This window comes from Agelaius phoeniceus, chromosome 1, assembly GCF_051311805.1.
Source record: "Agelaius phoeniceus isolate bAgePho1 chromosome 1, bAgePho1.hap1, whole genome shotgun sequence".
In the NCBI taxonomy this organism is placed as follows: Eukaryota; Metazoa; Chordata; class Aves; order Passeriformes; family Icteridae; genus Agelaius; species Agelaius phoeniceus.
Genome location: NC_135265.1, coordinates 16783038 through 16799027, shown reverse-complemented (window position 1 = coordinate 16799027; position 15990 = coordinate 16783038). Strand labels below are relative to the sequence as shown.

General features: G+C 42.3%; 1 protein-coding gene across 1 annotated transcript; it reads left to right on the top strand.

Annotated features, from left to right (window-relative positions):
- Positions 1-3945: 3945 nt before the first annotated feature.
- On the top strand, positions 3946-15354 carry LOC129129545 (mycolipanoate synthase-like). Its single transcript, XM_054647481.2, has 6 exons — positions 3946-4060; positions 4775-4928; positions 5896-6056; positions 8923-9126; positions 9230-9411; positions 9673-15354. Exons 1-6 carry the CDS (start codon positions 3946-3948, stop codon positions 15229-15231), a joined length of 6375 nt encoding a protein of 2124 aa, XP_054503456.2. The 3' UTR covers positions 15232-15354.
- Positions 15355-15990: the final 636 nt, after the last annotated feature.

Sequence of the window (15990 nt, the reverse complement as noted above, 5' to 3'; positions counted from 1 at the left end):
ACTTGTTGATTATCAGGAAAGTAGTTGCTTCCGTCCATGCTCAAACTATTAGCAATGGCACCAGACTATCCACAGCTGGTCTGAATGATGCAGGGCCTGGATATTTTTCAGGCTTTCAGCAAATGCATGCAGACAGTTTTGCATCATTTACTGTCATATAAAAAGCTTTTTTTTTGGAATCATACATTAGATTACTATTAAAGTGGGAAAAAAATGCAAGAAAAAAATGTAGAGGCCAGAAGCCGCTCTTCCTTTTACTTCTGTTCCTCCTGAGTAGCCCCATAGTGCAGAGCCAATAAAAAGAACTAGGGGTTGTCACACATATTACTCTTTGTGGTGGAGTCTTTTTTCACCCTATGGATTAGTTTAGCCCCTGGCATAGCAGAACCCTGCTGTGCTTGGTGTTATTAAAACTTCTATGACAACAACAACAACAGTGATAATAAGTGTACTGGAAAACTTCATACCTGTATAATTAAAAAGTTAAAAACTGCTCCCTTATTCAATGACACATTAATTAATTATTATTAATTATAATTATATATAAAGCTAATTTTTGAGATTTGACTGATTGGAAATTATTTTGCCCAAGAGCCAGTGCCTTTTCTTACTAGGTTTTCATGACAATGAAAAATGACATATTTGTGTCACAACCTCCTATCTTGTCAGAGCACTGCTTCAGTGAAGAAATAACATCTAGTGATTTGTGTAGTAATCCTTCTTGTGTCCTGGTGGAAACAGGGAACCCACATGTATTTTAGTCTTAATATCTACTTGGAATTAAAAAGCATTCAAAATTTTTTTTCTGTGTTGTTTTTGAAAGACATGCAGTCCCACAGATACTTCACTCATGCATGTTTTCCCACCAGAAGACAGTACAAAACTTGATTGAAATAATAAAGACTAGGAAAATAAATAGCTGTTTTCCTGTATTTGAATGTCAGCTGGATGTAATTGTTTGGGAAAATACACATTTTTTTTTTTTTCTTTTTGGAATTATCAGACATAGTTCTGGACAGAAGAAACCAAAGGTTTCATTCAGAGGTGAACACTGTAATGGCATGGGAAACAAAACAAATGTAGTGCCTCCCATTTGACAGGTCTTCGTTTCCCTTTTCAACTTTTTACTTTTAAATTTAGATGAAATACATGACAAATCAACATGCAACTTGGTGACAAACCAACATGCAATTCAGTTATAAATAGGCTGCCTACGTTAGTAACCGACTCAGTCCATTATTGCTACATTTGCTTCCATACTTAGTTCCTACTTCTCTTTCTGTCATTGCTCAAAAGGATTGGGCAAGCACTTGGGTTTATTAATATATTCCAACTATGATGAGACTAGTGCAAGTCATTAGCACTCAAGCAACATGCTGCTAAACTGTAAACAAAAATGTTCAGAACCAATGACGTGAACAGTTCTTTCTTAGTCCTTCACTGGTGTTCACATTGTTCATATTGTGTTTTGATCACTGGGGTTCAGATTGGTTTACCTTGCATTGAAATTAATGACCACAGGTGTGCAGGATTCATTTTAATATTCTACTAATTCCTAACCAATACCTCAAAATATGGCTTAGCAACAATTGCTTTCAGGTGCTGATTGTGAAACTGTAACAGAGGTTCCAGGGAATTCCTAGTTCACTTGATGAATCCACATTCTGTTCTGCCAGGGAATGTTAGTGGTACCAGCACTAACAAGAGTGCTCTTTAGAGAAGTGTAAACTATGGAGATTCTCAAGTCACTTTCAGACTAGCCATCTTGTTAATAAGCCTCATAATGACATCAAGGAAGTATGTTAATTAAGTTTAAAAATCATTAAATAACTCCCCAAAACCTCAGAATTGAGAAAGGTGAGTGACTGAGATATTCGGTTGTGAAATGGAGAGCAGAAACTTAAAACTTTTCGGAGCAGGTTATGAAGCTTCTTGGTGGCAGAATGAAACAGAATAAACTGTTTATTCTGTCTATAAACAGAATAAACTGTTTATTCACAGCTCAATGCTTTTTTTACTTTCTTTGTGGAAAGACTTGGGTCCCACCATCAAGGAAAACTTAAATCATAAGGGAAGGTAATCCTGTGTTTCCATTACAAAGTCAGAAGAGGAGAAAGATGAGTTTAGGTGGTTGGGATGAATTCAGATGAGGGAGAGTGAAAAGGGATCTAGCAGTGACTACCGGACTTGATCCCTTCAGACATTATTTCTGGATATTCCAATGTTGTTTGCCTTTTAAGCAGATGGCAGTTTTTAGAAAGAAAGTTCAATACTGCCTTTAATGTTGTGGGAGACTCAGAAATACTTTGGGACTTTTTATCTTTTGACAAGGCTTTTGGGCTTCTACATTTAAATGGTTGTGCTCAGTAAAAGAGAGCAGCTGTGGAATCAAACATGAGACTCAGGTTTTAAATTTGTAGAGAGTTTATTTTTCATTTTCACAAATGATGCCTCCAACAAAGAGATAGGGCTTTAAAACTAGTTCATATTTATTAATCTTAAGAGTAAACCAAATTGAGTTCTTACTTTAAAAACAGAGAATTTTAAATCATAGTCTTAGGATCATAGACTTTATGAACTATTTCATGGCAAGATATCTCAAATTAACTGTTTTGCTAACTGTAAAAATTTAGATAAGATAGAGGTTTTACTACTGCTTGGTGTGAAGACTTATGACATCAAGAATTTACTACTTCAGGGAATTACTTTTGAACTTTAGTCGGGTTTACTGAGTAATCACATGACTCATTTTCATTTTTCCTTTGAAAGGCGTGAACATTTTCGCATGGCTGTTTAAAAGAGAAACCACACAGAATCCTATATAAACGGCTTCCACAGTTTCAGGCTATTGCTCCACCCCACTGGGATGATATAAGGTAAGAGTTACATAGCTCTAAAGATGCTAAAGATATGTTTTATGTTATGATTGGAAGGTTCTTAATTTTATATTACTTGCTATTTAAGTAATAATTTAGAAAAAAATACTTAAAGGTACTTTTGTGATAAAATATTTTATTGGAATTTGCAGCTTTAGTTTAGCAGTTACCTTAAAATATGAAATCATAGAATCATAGAATTCATAGACAATTTGGAAACAATGTAAAGGAAACAATGCTTGTGTCAATTTTGAATTTACATTATTAGTAAAAAAGAATTTACTCCTAGAAAGCCAGATTCTCATATCCATATTTTTGCTAGGTGGCTTTTTAACTTTTTCTGCCTTTTCCATTCTTAATGGAACCTAGAAGTAAATTTTTCAAAGTAGGAATCTGAGCAGTTATTCCTAATTTCACCTTTCAAAGCAAACCCCCAAGAAATATTAACTCTGAGTGATGTGTGGGGCTGTGAAACAGCCACATCTCTGCTTCACTGCTGTCAGTCAGTGACTGAGAAAGGCTCTTTGGGACCTGCTGTGCTATCCCTGGGATGGAAAGCTCTCCCCACTGCCAAGAATCTCCCACAAAACCTTTCCAGAGGAGTCTTCTCCTCTTTGTGGGTGGAAGGAAGTCCAAGAGGACTGTAGGGCTTAGAGCTGGGCTTCCTAGTGAGTTCTAATTAGTTCAGTTGAATTAATTCTCACCTGACAAGTTCCTTTCTCAGAATCAAGGAAAAAGAAATCATCAGTCAGTTCTATCCTGGGGTATTTAATTTTACCCAAAAGAGCATTCTTGTCTATGCCATCTAATTTGTTGAAAAGATTCACCTTTTGTTAGCAGAGGTTAAACAGTAAAGAGGAAGTGTGTGTGCATGAGAGAGTTTGGGGAATTAAGTGGGGAATTCCCTCTGGAAGTAGAGACAAGAGGAAGAAGGTAGTACAGAGCTCTTGTGGGCAGTGTCATTTGTCATCACAACCAGCAGTAGATCATTCCAGATTAAGTAAGTTTTGACCAAGTTTGTGTGTTTGTGGGAAGTTCGCATTTTAACCCAATATTTATTCAATGGTAAATGCATAATTGTTGGACTGGACTGACAATGCTTCTGTCTTGTGCAGCCCAGGAGATGGAGATCGAGACTGCAGATGAAGTTGCTATTGTTGGAATAGGATGCAACTTTCCTGGAGGTAACTTTGGGGTAAAAGCAAAGCAGGCTGTGAGTGAACATTGAAAAGCAGAGACTTTTATTAATGTTGGAATGGAGGAAACCAACAGTTGCTGGTTTGTCCCTTGGTTGAATTTTTGCTCTGCTGCTTGTGTGATCTTTTTGAAAGGTGGTGCTGTGGCGGAAACGGATTAGTTTAAATTTGTCTGCTGACAGACAGACAAACAGAAAGACAAAAGAAGCTGCAGTGCTGGCTGTGGGCAGGGCATTGAGCTGCATATGAAACTCATACAAATGAGCAGGATGGGTCAGGGATGATTTGAACTTTCTTTGTGTTCACTGGCTGGGTGGCTGTGCATTGTTACAGGACTCTGCATCCATAGGAACAGGGCAGATGAAGGGCTGGACATTCTTATCAGCCATGCCTGTAATAGGAACAGATTGGGTTTTCATAAAAGAATGCTTCTTGCTTTATTACAGTAGATGGTAGGGAATGGGGAGAGAAGGTGGTTAAGGATTTTGTGGGGTTCCTTTGCTTTTAGACAAGCAGTGAGGGGATCAGTCATACTTTTTCATTTTCCTCTCACCAAAGAATGATCACTTCTTTCTGTGGCAAGTCAGCTTGAGCAGCCTAGATTTACAGGTGGGAGGTCCTTGTTCCTAATTGTGCATTTCTGAGTCTGCATGGGGAGGGGGAGCACATCATTTAATCTGTTTTAAAAACTTTGTACAACAGGAGATGGAATTGACAATTTCTGGAAAGTCCTGGTGGAAGGCAAAAACTGCACCGTAGAAATCCCCCCCGAGAGGTTTAACACCAAGGAGTGGTATGATGCAGATGGTAACAAGCCAGGAAAAATATGTACAACACGAGCTGCTCTTCTGGATGAGTGAGTCTGTTAGCCTGCTGCACCACTGACTTTTGTTGTACTTAGACTATGGGTACAGCTGCTCAGGGGCTGTGATAGGGTGAAGAATAGCAAATTACAGTAAGGTCAAAGTAAGTGTCTTTTATTTGGATTGCACATTCACCTAAAATCCTCAGGGTGTAGAGCTTCATTCAAAGGAGAAGTTGACATGCACAGAAGAAATCTTATTGTCTCCTGAAATTTCTACTTGGCAGGGTTGAACCATAAGACCCAGAATTACTTTAGCGCTTAGTCCCATGTTAGATATGGAATCCTGCTCTGAAATCAAGAAATGATAGAAGGCCATTTAGATCTGATCTTGGGATACAAGATTATTATTAGATTTGGTCTTTTGTAAGCATGGGCCTATTTTGAAGATGCTTTCAAATATAAATATACACAAAGTATTTATGAATGTATTGTTAGAGAAGCATGGGTATCTGTTGAAAACAGATCTGAGCTGATCCTCTACTTTTTGGTTTTAAATTTAGAGCATTGGTCTGTATTTGCTGATAATGATCTGAAATAAAACCCAAGAAAACAAACCTAGAAAACCAGGTTTTGTGGGGGATTCTTTGCAGTGAGGAGAGATTCTCATTTTGTTTATAACTTGTTGAAGCTATGACCACATTACTGCAGAGGGAGTCTCATTCTGCACATTTCATCGTTTGAGGAATCCAGTTGGTAGTAGTGCAATAACCATGAGAATAAAAATGGGTAGGAGTGGGCTCTTAACTCTGAAATGCAGAAGCATTGATAAAATGACATATACATGAAACATCTTTGGCTTATAAACATTTTCTTCTGAATTTCATAAATGGGAGCTGTGGCCTAAACACCAGTTACTGCTCAGCTTTTCATGAAGTTGCAAAAGATGTTTACTGTGAGTGTAGAAGTAAATGGACCTTATATACATCTGTCATAGTTTATTCTGGTCTGTGTATTTCAGATTTAATTCATTTGACAACCACCTGTTTGGGATTAATAATATGGAGGCAGAACGCATGGATCCGCAACAGAAATTACTGATGGAGTGCACATACAAAGCCCTGGAGGATGCAGGAGTCCCTGTGGAATCTATCAGTGGCTCCAAAACAGGTGTTTTTATTGGTAAGATGAAAATTTCATGTCAAAGAAAGTGTGTTTGAAGCTCCCAAAGATTGGAGCAATCCTTCATAACCTTTCAGTATGTTATCTAGCACTGGATCTAGACTGGAGATCTAAGGCTACTGTGCTATGGCACTAGTGGTTACTTTTGGTAAGAATTACCAGGCTACTCTAGAAGTTCATGGTACAATTCCTGTATCTCTTTTTGCTGCTCTGCTCCCTGTGATCAGGCACTGAAGGGAAGCAGGAAACTGCATCTGCAACCCAAGCCTTCTTAGGAAAGATACTCCCAAGCCAGGCTGTGATGTTCCACCCTTAAGGGGAACACCCTAGATGTGTAATTGCTTGGGTCTGCAAAAAATCACAAAGTTTTCTTAGTAAATTACACACTTGGCATAAAAATTGGAATGTTAGTCCCTGACCTGCTACATCAGCACATGGCAGTGGGATGTGGATAAAGAGGTGGGGTGGAAGGAAAAGACAAAGGAAGAGATGAGTTAAAGAAGAGGAGAGAGAAAGAGGGAAAGAAAGAGAGAAAAAGAGAGAATGAAAGCGGGGAAAAGACAGAAAAAGAGGAAAAAGAGAGAGAAAAAGAGAGAGAAAGAGAGAAAAAGAGAGAGAGAAAAAGAGAGAGAAAGAGAGAAAAAGAGAGAGAAAAAAAGAGATCACCAGTCCTTCTTCCAGTGTTGGTCTGGCAAATGAGATGTCCAGGGTCTTGGAGGACCCCCCAGATTTGTTCAGGGTACCTTTTTATAGATATGCTTCTGTGCACTGAAGGCAGGTTTCTCTCTTTCTATGCAAATTCTCATGTCCAGTTCCTTCTTTCAGACCTTTTTGGAAATGCATCAGAGGCTTTGGGATTCTTGGGTGGTCTCAATGCCCCCCCCCCCCCCCCCCCCTCCCCAGATTGACCTTGGGTCAATATTTCATTCCTGTTTCTGTGCTGGTGCTGCCCATTGTTTGTTGATGGGGGTAGAGTGGTAGGAAAGTGCCCAGCAGAAAAGGACCTGGTGGTGCTGGTGGTCAGCAGCTGAACATGAGCCAGTGCCCGGGTGGCCAAGAAAGGCCAGTGGCATCCTGACCTGTGTCAGCAATAGTGTCACCACAGGAGCAGGGCAGTGATTCTTCCAACTGTGTATGGCACTGGTGAGGCCACATGGTCAAGTTCTGTGTCCACTTTGGGGCCCCTCAATTCAGGAAGGAGATTGAGGTGCTGGAGTGAGTCCAGAGAAAGGCATCAGAGCTGGGGAAGGGTGTGGAGCACAAGTGCTGTGAGGAACAGCTGAGGGAGCTGGGGGTGTATAGCCTGAGAAGAGAAGGCTCAGGGGTGATTTTACTCCCCCCTACAACTGCCTGAAAGGAGGGTGAAGTGATGTGGGGATGAACCTCTTTCACAGGCAGCTGGAGACAGGATGAAGGGACGTGGATTCAGGCTGTGCCAGGGGATTTACAGGCTGTACATTAGGGAGAAATTCTTCACAGAAAGGGGTGATTTGATATGGGAATCCCTTGCCCAGAGAGCGGATGGAGTTACCATCCCTGGAAGTGTTTGAGGAAAGACTGGATGTGGCACTTCATGCCATTGTCTAGTCAACAATGTGTTATTTGGGCACAGGGTGGACTCAATGATGTCAGTGGTCTTTCCCAATCCAGCTGATTCTGTGATTCTGTGATTGTGTCTCTGTGGAGCAGAACAAGGATGTTTATCCCAGAGAAGTGCTGCCCTACCTCCCCATGGTCCTGTCTCATTTAGGTTTTTTTAATAATTCTTGATTATTGCTGACAATCCTTGGTTGGCTCCCTGGCTATCTGGCAATCGGTGTTTGACGTGTACACATTAGCTCCTTATCTTCTGAGCTTCTACACAGGCCTACACTTTCCCCCCAGTATGATGTTTTCCAGTATAATTTTGGTTGAGGTGTTCTGGGGATTAATATCCTTTTAAAGCAGCAGAAATCCTCCTGTGGACATTAGAATGGTACCAAGGTGCACTTGTCCAACTGCCTTTGTCAGTACCCAAAAAGTTACGGACAAGATGATACCAGATGCTGTTGAAAGATATTTAAAGGACCATAGTAGAGTACCAGCACATTATTGCTGGTGTAATCTGTGTCTCTTTAAAAAGGAGTTTTCTGGGCGAGTTTGCTTGATGCACCTATAGGGGAAATGTTTTAGATTACTTTAGTCTGAGAGATGCTCTTCTTCCATTGAGGGCACTATTCCTTACTCTCTAAATAGAGCTACTGCACTTTCCACATGTGCTCATGGACTTGGGGATCCACCATATTTCAAACGTTGCATTCCCAGAAAGAGGACACAACTGGTCTCACAGGCCCTGCTCTTCTTTACTATTTCCTACTGCTTGCAAGTGTGGAAAAAAAGATAAATACAAAGTATTGGATGTAGTTTGTGCTGTGACCTTTAACTTGGTACATGTGAGGAAATGAAGCGAATGTCTTGTACATTTATGTCTGAACTATCCTCTTTTTAACTTGTTGATAAATATTCTCATAGCTAAACTAAAACAACCTGAGTCTCAAAAGTGTATCTCAGTCTCAAAGTGAGCTACAGACATCTAAACAGACTCCAGAGAACTTAGCTGCATCATACAGTGAGCTGAGCCATCAGAAAGGGCATTTCCTGGGCAGGTAGGAATTTCCAGTGTAAGCTATGTTTGTGTATGCTGAGTCTAGGGGAAATTGCTGTGACTTCCCCCTTTGACTTGTGTTGGAGCAAAGCTTCATGACAGGAGCCCTGATGCCATATGGTTTCATCTTAACACTTACCACTTAACCACACCACCAGCTTTTGAGCTGTACATGCCTATTGTTGGCTTGGGTTAACTTGACATGTATCTGATGTTTTCCAGGTCTCATGAATCGAGACTATGAAATCATAACCAGCAGAGCTGTGAGTGAAATAAATCATTATGATGGTACTGGAACAGCAATGAGCATTGCTGCCAACAGGGTCTCTTTCACATTTAATCTGACTGGACCGTCTCTGACTGTCGACACTGCGTGTTCATCTTTTCTTTTTGCTCTGCACTATGCCTTGCAAGCCATTAAATCAGGTAATGGGACTGAAGAGGTGCTGGATGATGAAATCAGACTTCCTACTGTTTCTGTCTATCACCAGGGCCGTCTCAACATAAATGTGTTTCTGTTTGACTCCAGGAGACTGTGAGGCAGCAATCTGTGGTGGGGTGAACTGCATCATCGACCCCCGCACCTTTGTATCTCTCACTAAAGCCAAAATGATCTCTCCAGAGGGCATAAGCAAACCCTTCTCCAAAAAAGCAGATGGCTATGGAAGGGGAGAAGGCTGTGGTGTTGTTTTCCTCAAACCACTGAAAAAGGTAAGATTGCTTGTGAAGCAGTCTGAATAAAGACTGCTTGCTTGCCTGAATTTTGTGTCTTCAGCTCTAATAATGACTATTCCAGAGAAGTTTTTCCAATCTAAGTTTAAGATTAACTTTCCCTAACATAGGGAAAGGAACTCACATTTAAAAGTTAGCATAATATTCTGGTTGTTCTTGGCTTTGTTGTGTTATTTTGTTCTCTTCTCTAGAGAAAAAGCATGAGTTTATTAAAGACAATTTAACTTTTTCATGGAACAGGCAAAGGAAGACTACAGCAAAATCTGGGGTGTGATAAACATCAGTGCAGTCAATCAGAATGGCAGGTCCATAACTCCAATCACGAGGCCGTCTCAAATAGAGCAAGAGAAGTTACTGCGCAGCATTTATGGAAGTCGTGTTGACCCCTCAGTTGTGCAGTACATTGAAGCCCATGGCACAGGAACTGCTGCTGGAGATCCTACAGAAGCTGAGAGCCTTGGTAATGTCATTGGCAAAACCAGGTCTTCCCGAGTTTCCATTCTGAAAATCGGTTCAGTGAAAGGAAATATTGGACACACTGAATCAGCTGCTGGAGCAGCCGGGTTAATCAAAGTGCTCCTGATGATGCATCATGGAAAGATTGTTCCATCTTTGCATTACTCAAAGGAGATGAGCAGCATCGATACAGAGAAATTAAACCTTGCTGTTGCCACAGCTGTAGAGCCCTGGGAAGAATCCAGTGAGTATGGAAGAGTAGCTGGCATCAACTGCTTTGGATTTGGAGGAACCAATGCTCATGTTGTAGTCAGGCAGGTGAAGCAGCCAGAGCCTCTTCCTGCCTTTAAGAAGCCCCTGGAATTAGTTCTGCTGTCAGCAGCATCCCCTAAGTCCCTTCAGATGACAATGGCCGACACAGCTGAGCAGCTGAGCGCAAGGAACTCCGTAACTCTCCCAAGCCTGGCCTATACCTCTGCCTGCAGAAGAAGCCACGCCAGCTACAGGTACCGAAAAGCATTTGTCACAAATTCCCTCCAACACTTGCAGCAAGAGCTGAGGTTGGCAGCGAGCACGGAACCTGCCATATCCAAAGCGGAACCACAGCTGGTGTTTGTGTTCTGCGGCAACGGCGTAACGCTGAAGGAGTTCAGTGAGGCACTGCTGAGCTCAGAGCCGGTGTTCAGAGACAAGTGTAAGGAAATAGAAGACCTTTTTCAGCAGCACGCTGCCATCAGCCTCCTGCCAGCAAGAAACCATAGCCCAAAGGACTTGTTGAATCCAGAGTTTTCTCAGCCCTTGCTGTTTGCCCTGCAGGTTGCTGTAGCTTCCCTCCTGAAGCACTGGGGTATTAAGCCCGTTGCTGTTGTTGGCCACTCAGTGGGGGAAGTTGCTGCTGCACACATTGCTGGGTACCTGTCCCTGGCAGATGCTGTCAAAGTGATTTATCACCGGAGCAGGCTGCAGGCAAAGACTCCCAGCGGCAGAATGCTGGTGGTTGGAAACGTCCCTGTTGAAGAGATTGCTGAACGCCTGCATCCCTACTCAGGAAAGGTGTGCATTGCTGCTTTCAACAGCCCCATTTCCTGCACCTTGTCTGGGAGCGTAGAGGCGGTGGAAGCTGTCCAGAGAGAGTTAGCTGAAGCTTTCAGACAGAGAAACATCTTTCTTCATGTTTTAAATGTTCCAGCTGCGTACCACAGCCCCAGCATGGATATGATACTCAGCGAGCTGGAGGAGCAGATAGAGCCTTTAGAAAAGCAGAAGGGGGAAATGGAAGTGATTTCGACACTGACTGGCATGGCTGCATCTGAAAATGACTTTTCTCAGGGCAAATTCTGGGCGCAGCATACTCGTGAGCCTGTTGCTTTCACACAAGCCATCCAAACTGCAGCCAGAGGCAGGGAAAACGTGGTGTTTGTGGAAATAAGTCCTCACCGAGCACTGCAGCGAAGCATAAAAGAAACGCTAGGGAAAGGCACAAAGGTGTTCTCCTCTTTGCAAACAGATGCAGAATATCAGACGCTCGTCACCCTGGTAGGAAATCTGTTTGAACTGGGATTTAATCCCAACTGGCAGCACTTTTTTAACGGGTATCAAAGTGCTCCTGTGGCCATTCCACGATATCAATTTGATCGCCAAAAACTTATGAACTGTCTGGGTATCCATCAACAAGCAAACAAAAGAGGTGTCAGCGCCAGTCATTCTTTGATTTACGGTATAAACAGTAACAGCTTGGAGTTTGGCTGCCTGGTGTCCCAGGAAACGACACCGTACTTATATGAGCACAAGAACAATGGGGTGGCCTTAGTCCCTGGTGCTTTCTATGTGGAGCTTGGTCTGGCCTCTGTGATGAGCAGCTCAGAACCCAAAGTGCCTCTGAGCACTTGCCAGCTGAGTATCAGTTTTTCTGCACCATGTGTTCTTACACAGAATTCCCAGGTGCTGAGTATCAAGCTGAGTCCACAAAAAGCCATGACAACCTTTGAGGTTCTCTCTTCCTCCAACGCAGTTTATGCTGCTGGCCAAGTGGCCAAGGGGCTTGAAGGTGTGGTGGAAGAAAGCAGCATCTCCTGCCAAGCCATCTATCAAAGATGCAAGTCAGTGATTAGCAGAGAGGAGCTTTATGAAGCACTGTCTCAGGTTGGCTTTCAGTATGGCTCCGTATTCAGGCAGCTCAGTGATGTGCATTACTGCCAGGAGCTAAAGGAAGCTATAACAAGCATCAAGGTGAATGAGGAGACCGCCAGAGACATGTACAGCTACTGTATCCACCCAGTGCTGCTCGACTGCTTTCTGCAGATGACCGCTGTCCTGACCTCAAGGACACTCCACTCCAGAGCAGGCTTTCCCTCAGGGATAGGCAGCCTGGTGGTGCTGCGCCCGCTGCAGGAGGAAATGATGATATACATGCGAATGAGCAAATCCACTGGGAACTGCCTTGAGGTCTGTGGATGCTTTGTGGACAAACACGGCTCTGTTTTGGCTGAGCTCAAGCGCGTTGCCATCACTTTCATGAAGGAATCGTCTTCCAGAGACAATGAGTTTCTGTTTCAAAACAAATGGAAAGAAGTCTCTCTTTCACAGACAATTGGACATCTGGGGTTTAAGCCCAGAGTCCTTGTGTTTGCAGACAAATTTGGGATAGCTGAGCAGCTCAAAAAATACTTGCATCCTGCTTCGAGATATGTTATGTATGAAGGCTGGGATTGCCTCGTGGAAGGCGATGCACAGAACAAAATGAGAGCAGAGGTTAAGGATTATGATGAAATTCTCTTCCTGTGGGGAATCCAAAAGTTAAATGAAGATTCCCCAAGGAAAGCAGTAGATCAGTTGGCAAAGTGCTGCGAAGCCTATCGCCAGGTAGTGGTGGCACTAAGAGAGAAGAGGTCGCGCTGCTCCCTCAGAGTGATCACCTACAGAACAACAGAGAGATATGTGGACCACATTAACTGTGGCTTTGCATTGTATGGCATGACCAGAGCCTGTATTGTTGAATTTCCAGAAATCACATTTCAGTTGATTGACCTCAGCTCCTCCACCTCCCTGGACATCTCAGTGTTAGCAGATGTTCTTATCAAGTACAAAGGTGGGGACTATCCAGAAGTCTGCATCAGCCAGGGAAGAATTTATGTGTCCGAAATCAGACGCACACCTTTTGTAGATGCAGATTACATGCAACCCGTAAGATCACTCCAGAAATCACAATCATTCACTTTGTACACTTCTGATCCATACACAGCAAAAGACTTGTCTGGGGAATTATCCACTGGTGCTGCAACTCAGCTTGACAAACAGAGTGTTGAAATTCAAGTGGATAAAATTTGTTTGCACTCAGAAGATTATTTTCCTATTAGTGTTTCTAGCTGTAACTTTGGTAATACACTGTATTGGAAGTCCCAGGCAGGGGACAAACACAGGCTTCTGGCTCTTGATTTCAGTGGCACAGTCACTGCAACAGGCAGTGATGTGAAAAAAGTGAAAGTGGGAGATCACGTGGTTTCATGTTATCCCACTGCTGCATCTTCCAGAGTTCAGATTCCAGCAACAGTTTGTTTCCATGCAAGGAAATTCCCATTCCTCCAGAATGTCCCTTGTGTGTCATACTTCATCATTGCATGGGAAATCTTCACTCAGAGGTTACCCAAAGGCAAACATGGCAGAACATTGGGTATTATTACTACAGAGCCGTCCTCAGTTTTGTGCCACGTCCTTTCTGCAGCAGCAGAAGAGATGGGTTGGAGAACAGTCCTTGCAAAGCCCACTCCTAACGTGTTGCAGTATATCAACCTGTGCAGTGCCCTTGTTATTCTTCCTCCAATCAACAGACTGTCTCAGGAGGACCTGGCCCACATGTCCTTTCTTAAAGATGTGGTGATCGTGTGTGGCAGTCAACAGTCAGAATGCATCCAGAATGTCAGTGAAATTGATCATGAAAACGTCAGCTTTCATATCCTTGCTGTTGCCCGCCTTTTCCGGAAAGCACCTCTAAAGGAAGTGCAGAAGACTATACATGCCTGGATCAGTTCCATAGATATGAAATGGTTTAGAAATCTCTCAGGTTCTGTTTTTCAGCAGACTGAGAATTTTGAAGGGCTAAATTCTGTGATGTCCTATTTCACCTGCACTTCTGTCCCCCTTGCTGTCCTGAGAAGGCAGAAAGACATCAGTGTGCTTTCAGATATCCCATTGTACGAGCCCCAGAAGCAGCTGTTCAAGCCGAACGCTGTTTATGTAGTAGCTGGGGGGCTCACTGGCCTTGGCTTTGAAACAGTGAAATTCATAGCTGGGAACGGGGGAGGGTGTATTGCAATTCTGTCCAGGAGAATTCCCAGCAGTGAGAAGCAGGAAGAGTTAAGGGCTTTGCAGCAGCAGTACAAAGGGAGCAAAGTAGTGTCTGTGCAGTGTGATGTGACTTTGAGCAGTGATGTTGAGAAAGCTTTCCAGTCCATTGCCACCACCTTTGTGGGGAGTCCGATCAAAGGGGTGTTCCAAAGTGCCGTTGCTTTACATGACGGCCACCTTGAAGTGCTGAAGCTGGCTGACTTCCACAAAGTGCTGAGCCCAAAAGTAGCAGGGACCCTAAATCTTCACTGGGCTACCAGAGACCAGGAGCTTGACTACTTTGTGTGCTACTCCTCTGTTACTTCCTTTCTGGGCAATGCCACCCAGACAAACTATGCAGCTGCAAACTCTTTCCTGGATCTCTTCTGCCTCTACAGGAGGAACTGTGGGCTCTCAGGCCAGGCCATTAACTGGGGTGCTTTGAACCTCGGCATTCTCCTCAACCAAGACCTCATTCAGAACATTCTGGGATCCAAGGGCATAGACATTCTGCAAGTGCATGAAATTCATGACTATCTCAGGAAGACCTTACTTATAAACAACCCACAGCAAGCTGTTGCCAAATTGAACTTTCACACTTTGTATCATCATGTTTTTACTCAGATTATTTCTCTCAAGAGTCGCTTCATAACACTTATGTCAGAAGATTTCAAGAACAAGATTGAAATGTCTGAGGAAGCTGAAGTCTCAGAGACTGTCTGTCTCAAATCAGAGGATTACATCACCTCCCTGATGAGTGACCTCACAGGAGTGAATGCAGATGAACTAACCATGAATACGGCACTTTCATCTTTGGGCGTGGACTCTATGTTAGCCATGACAATTCAGAACCGTATCTTTCGGGAGAGAAAGGTGGACATACCCGTTGTGAAACTGCTTGATCCTCACACAACTCTGTCAAGTTTAGTGGTGTTGTTAGAAGAAACAAGCGATGCAGATGGAACAGTTGAAAAGAAGAATGCTGTGGTTGAAAGTGCAGAAAATGGGAGCTGGCTATAGGAATCTCCCCAAACAGGAATGGTGTAACTTTGACAATACTCAGGCCCTTTGCAGCATGTCAGAATGTGTAATTGCAGAATGTCTGGTGATGCTGAATGTACTCATCTGCACTAACTCAGAAAAACCCATAGCAGGTTCTTCTGCCATTATTCTGCTAGCTGTGTTAATTTCAGTCAGTTGTTTGACTTTTTACTTTCAATGTATTTTACCTTAATTTTCAATAGTTTTAACTGGAAATAAATAGGTAATTTTGTACACAATTTATTGCATATTGCATTTCTTAAATTGTATTCAAGTTTTGATGAAAACTGCATATTTGCGCCTCTAAACAGTAAATATACACATAAAGCTGTATAAGCTTATCAGCATTTTTGTCATATTCTATTGTTAATATATAATTATTTTTTAATATTACTAAATATTTTTAAATACAGATATCTATTTGAAAGTCTGATGTCAATTTCAAGAACCTAGTTTTGTTTGTCTTCAAAAATATTAACAATTTACCAAGTGTTACCAATTATGAAGCATACAGAAAAGCAAATGTTTTTTATTATGAATTAATAAATTTTTATGAAAGCCCAAATAAACAAGAGTAATAAAATGTTTAAAAAAACCCCTGATGTGTATTTTTATCCTTTTTTTTTGTCCCTTATGTGCTCTCCTACTTCAAATTTTTGTAACCCTTATATCTGCCCTGCTTTTGTTCCAGTGGAAAAAAGCAGTCTTCCACAAAGACACTGAAGAAAATCTTGTTTA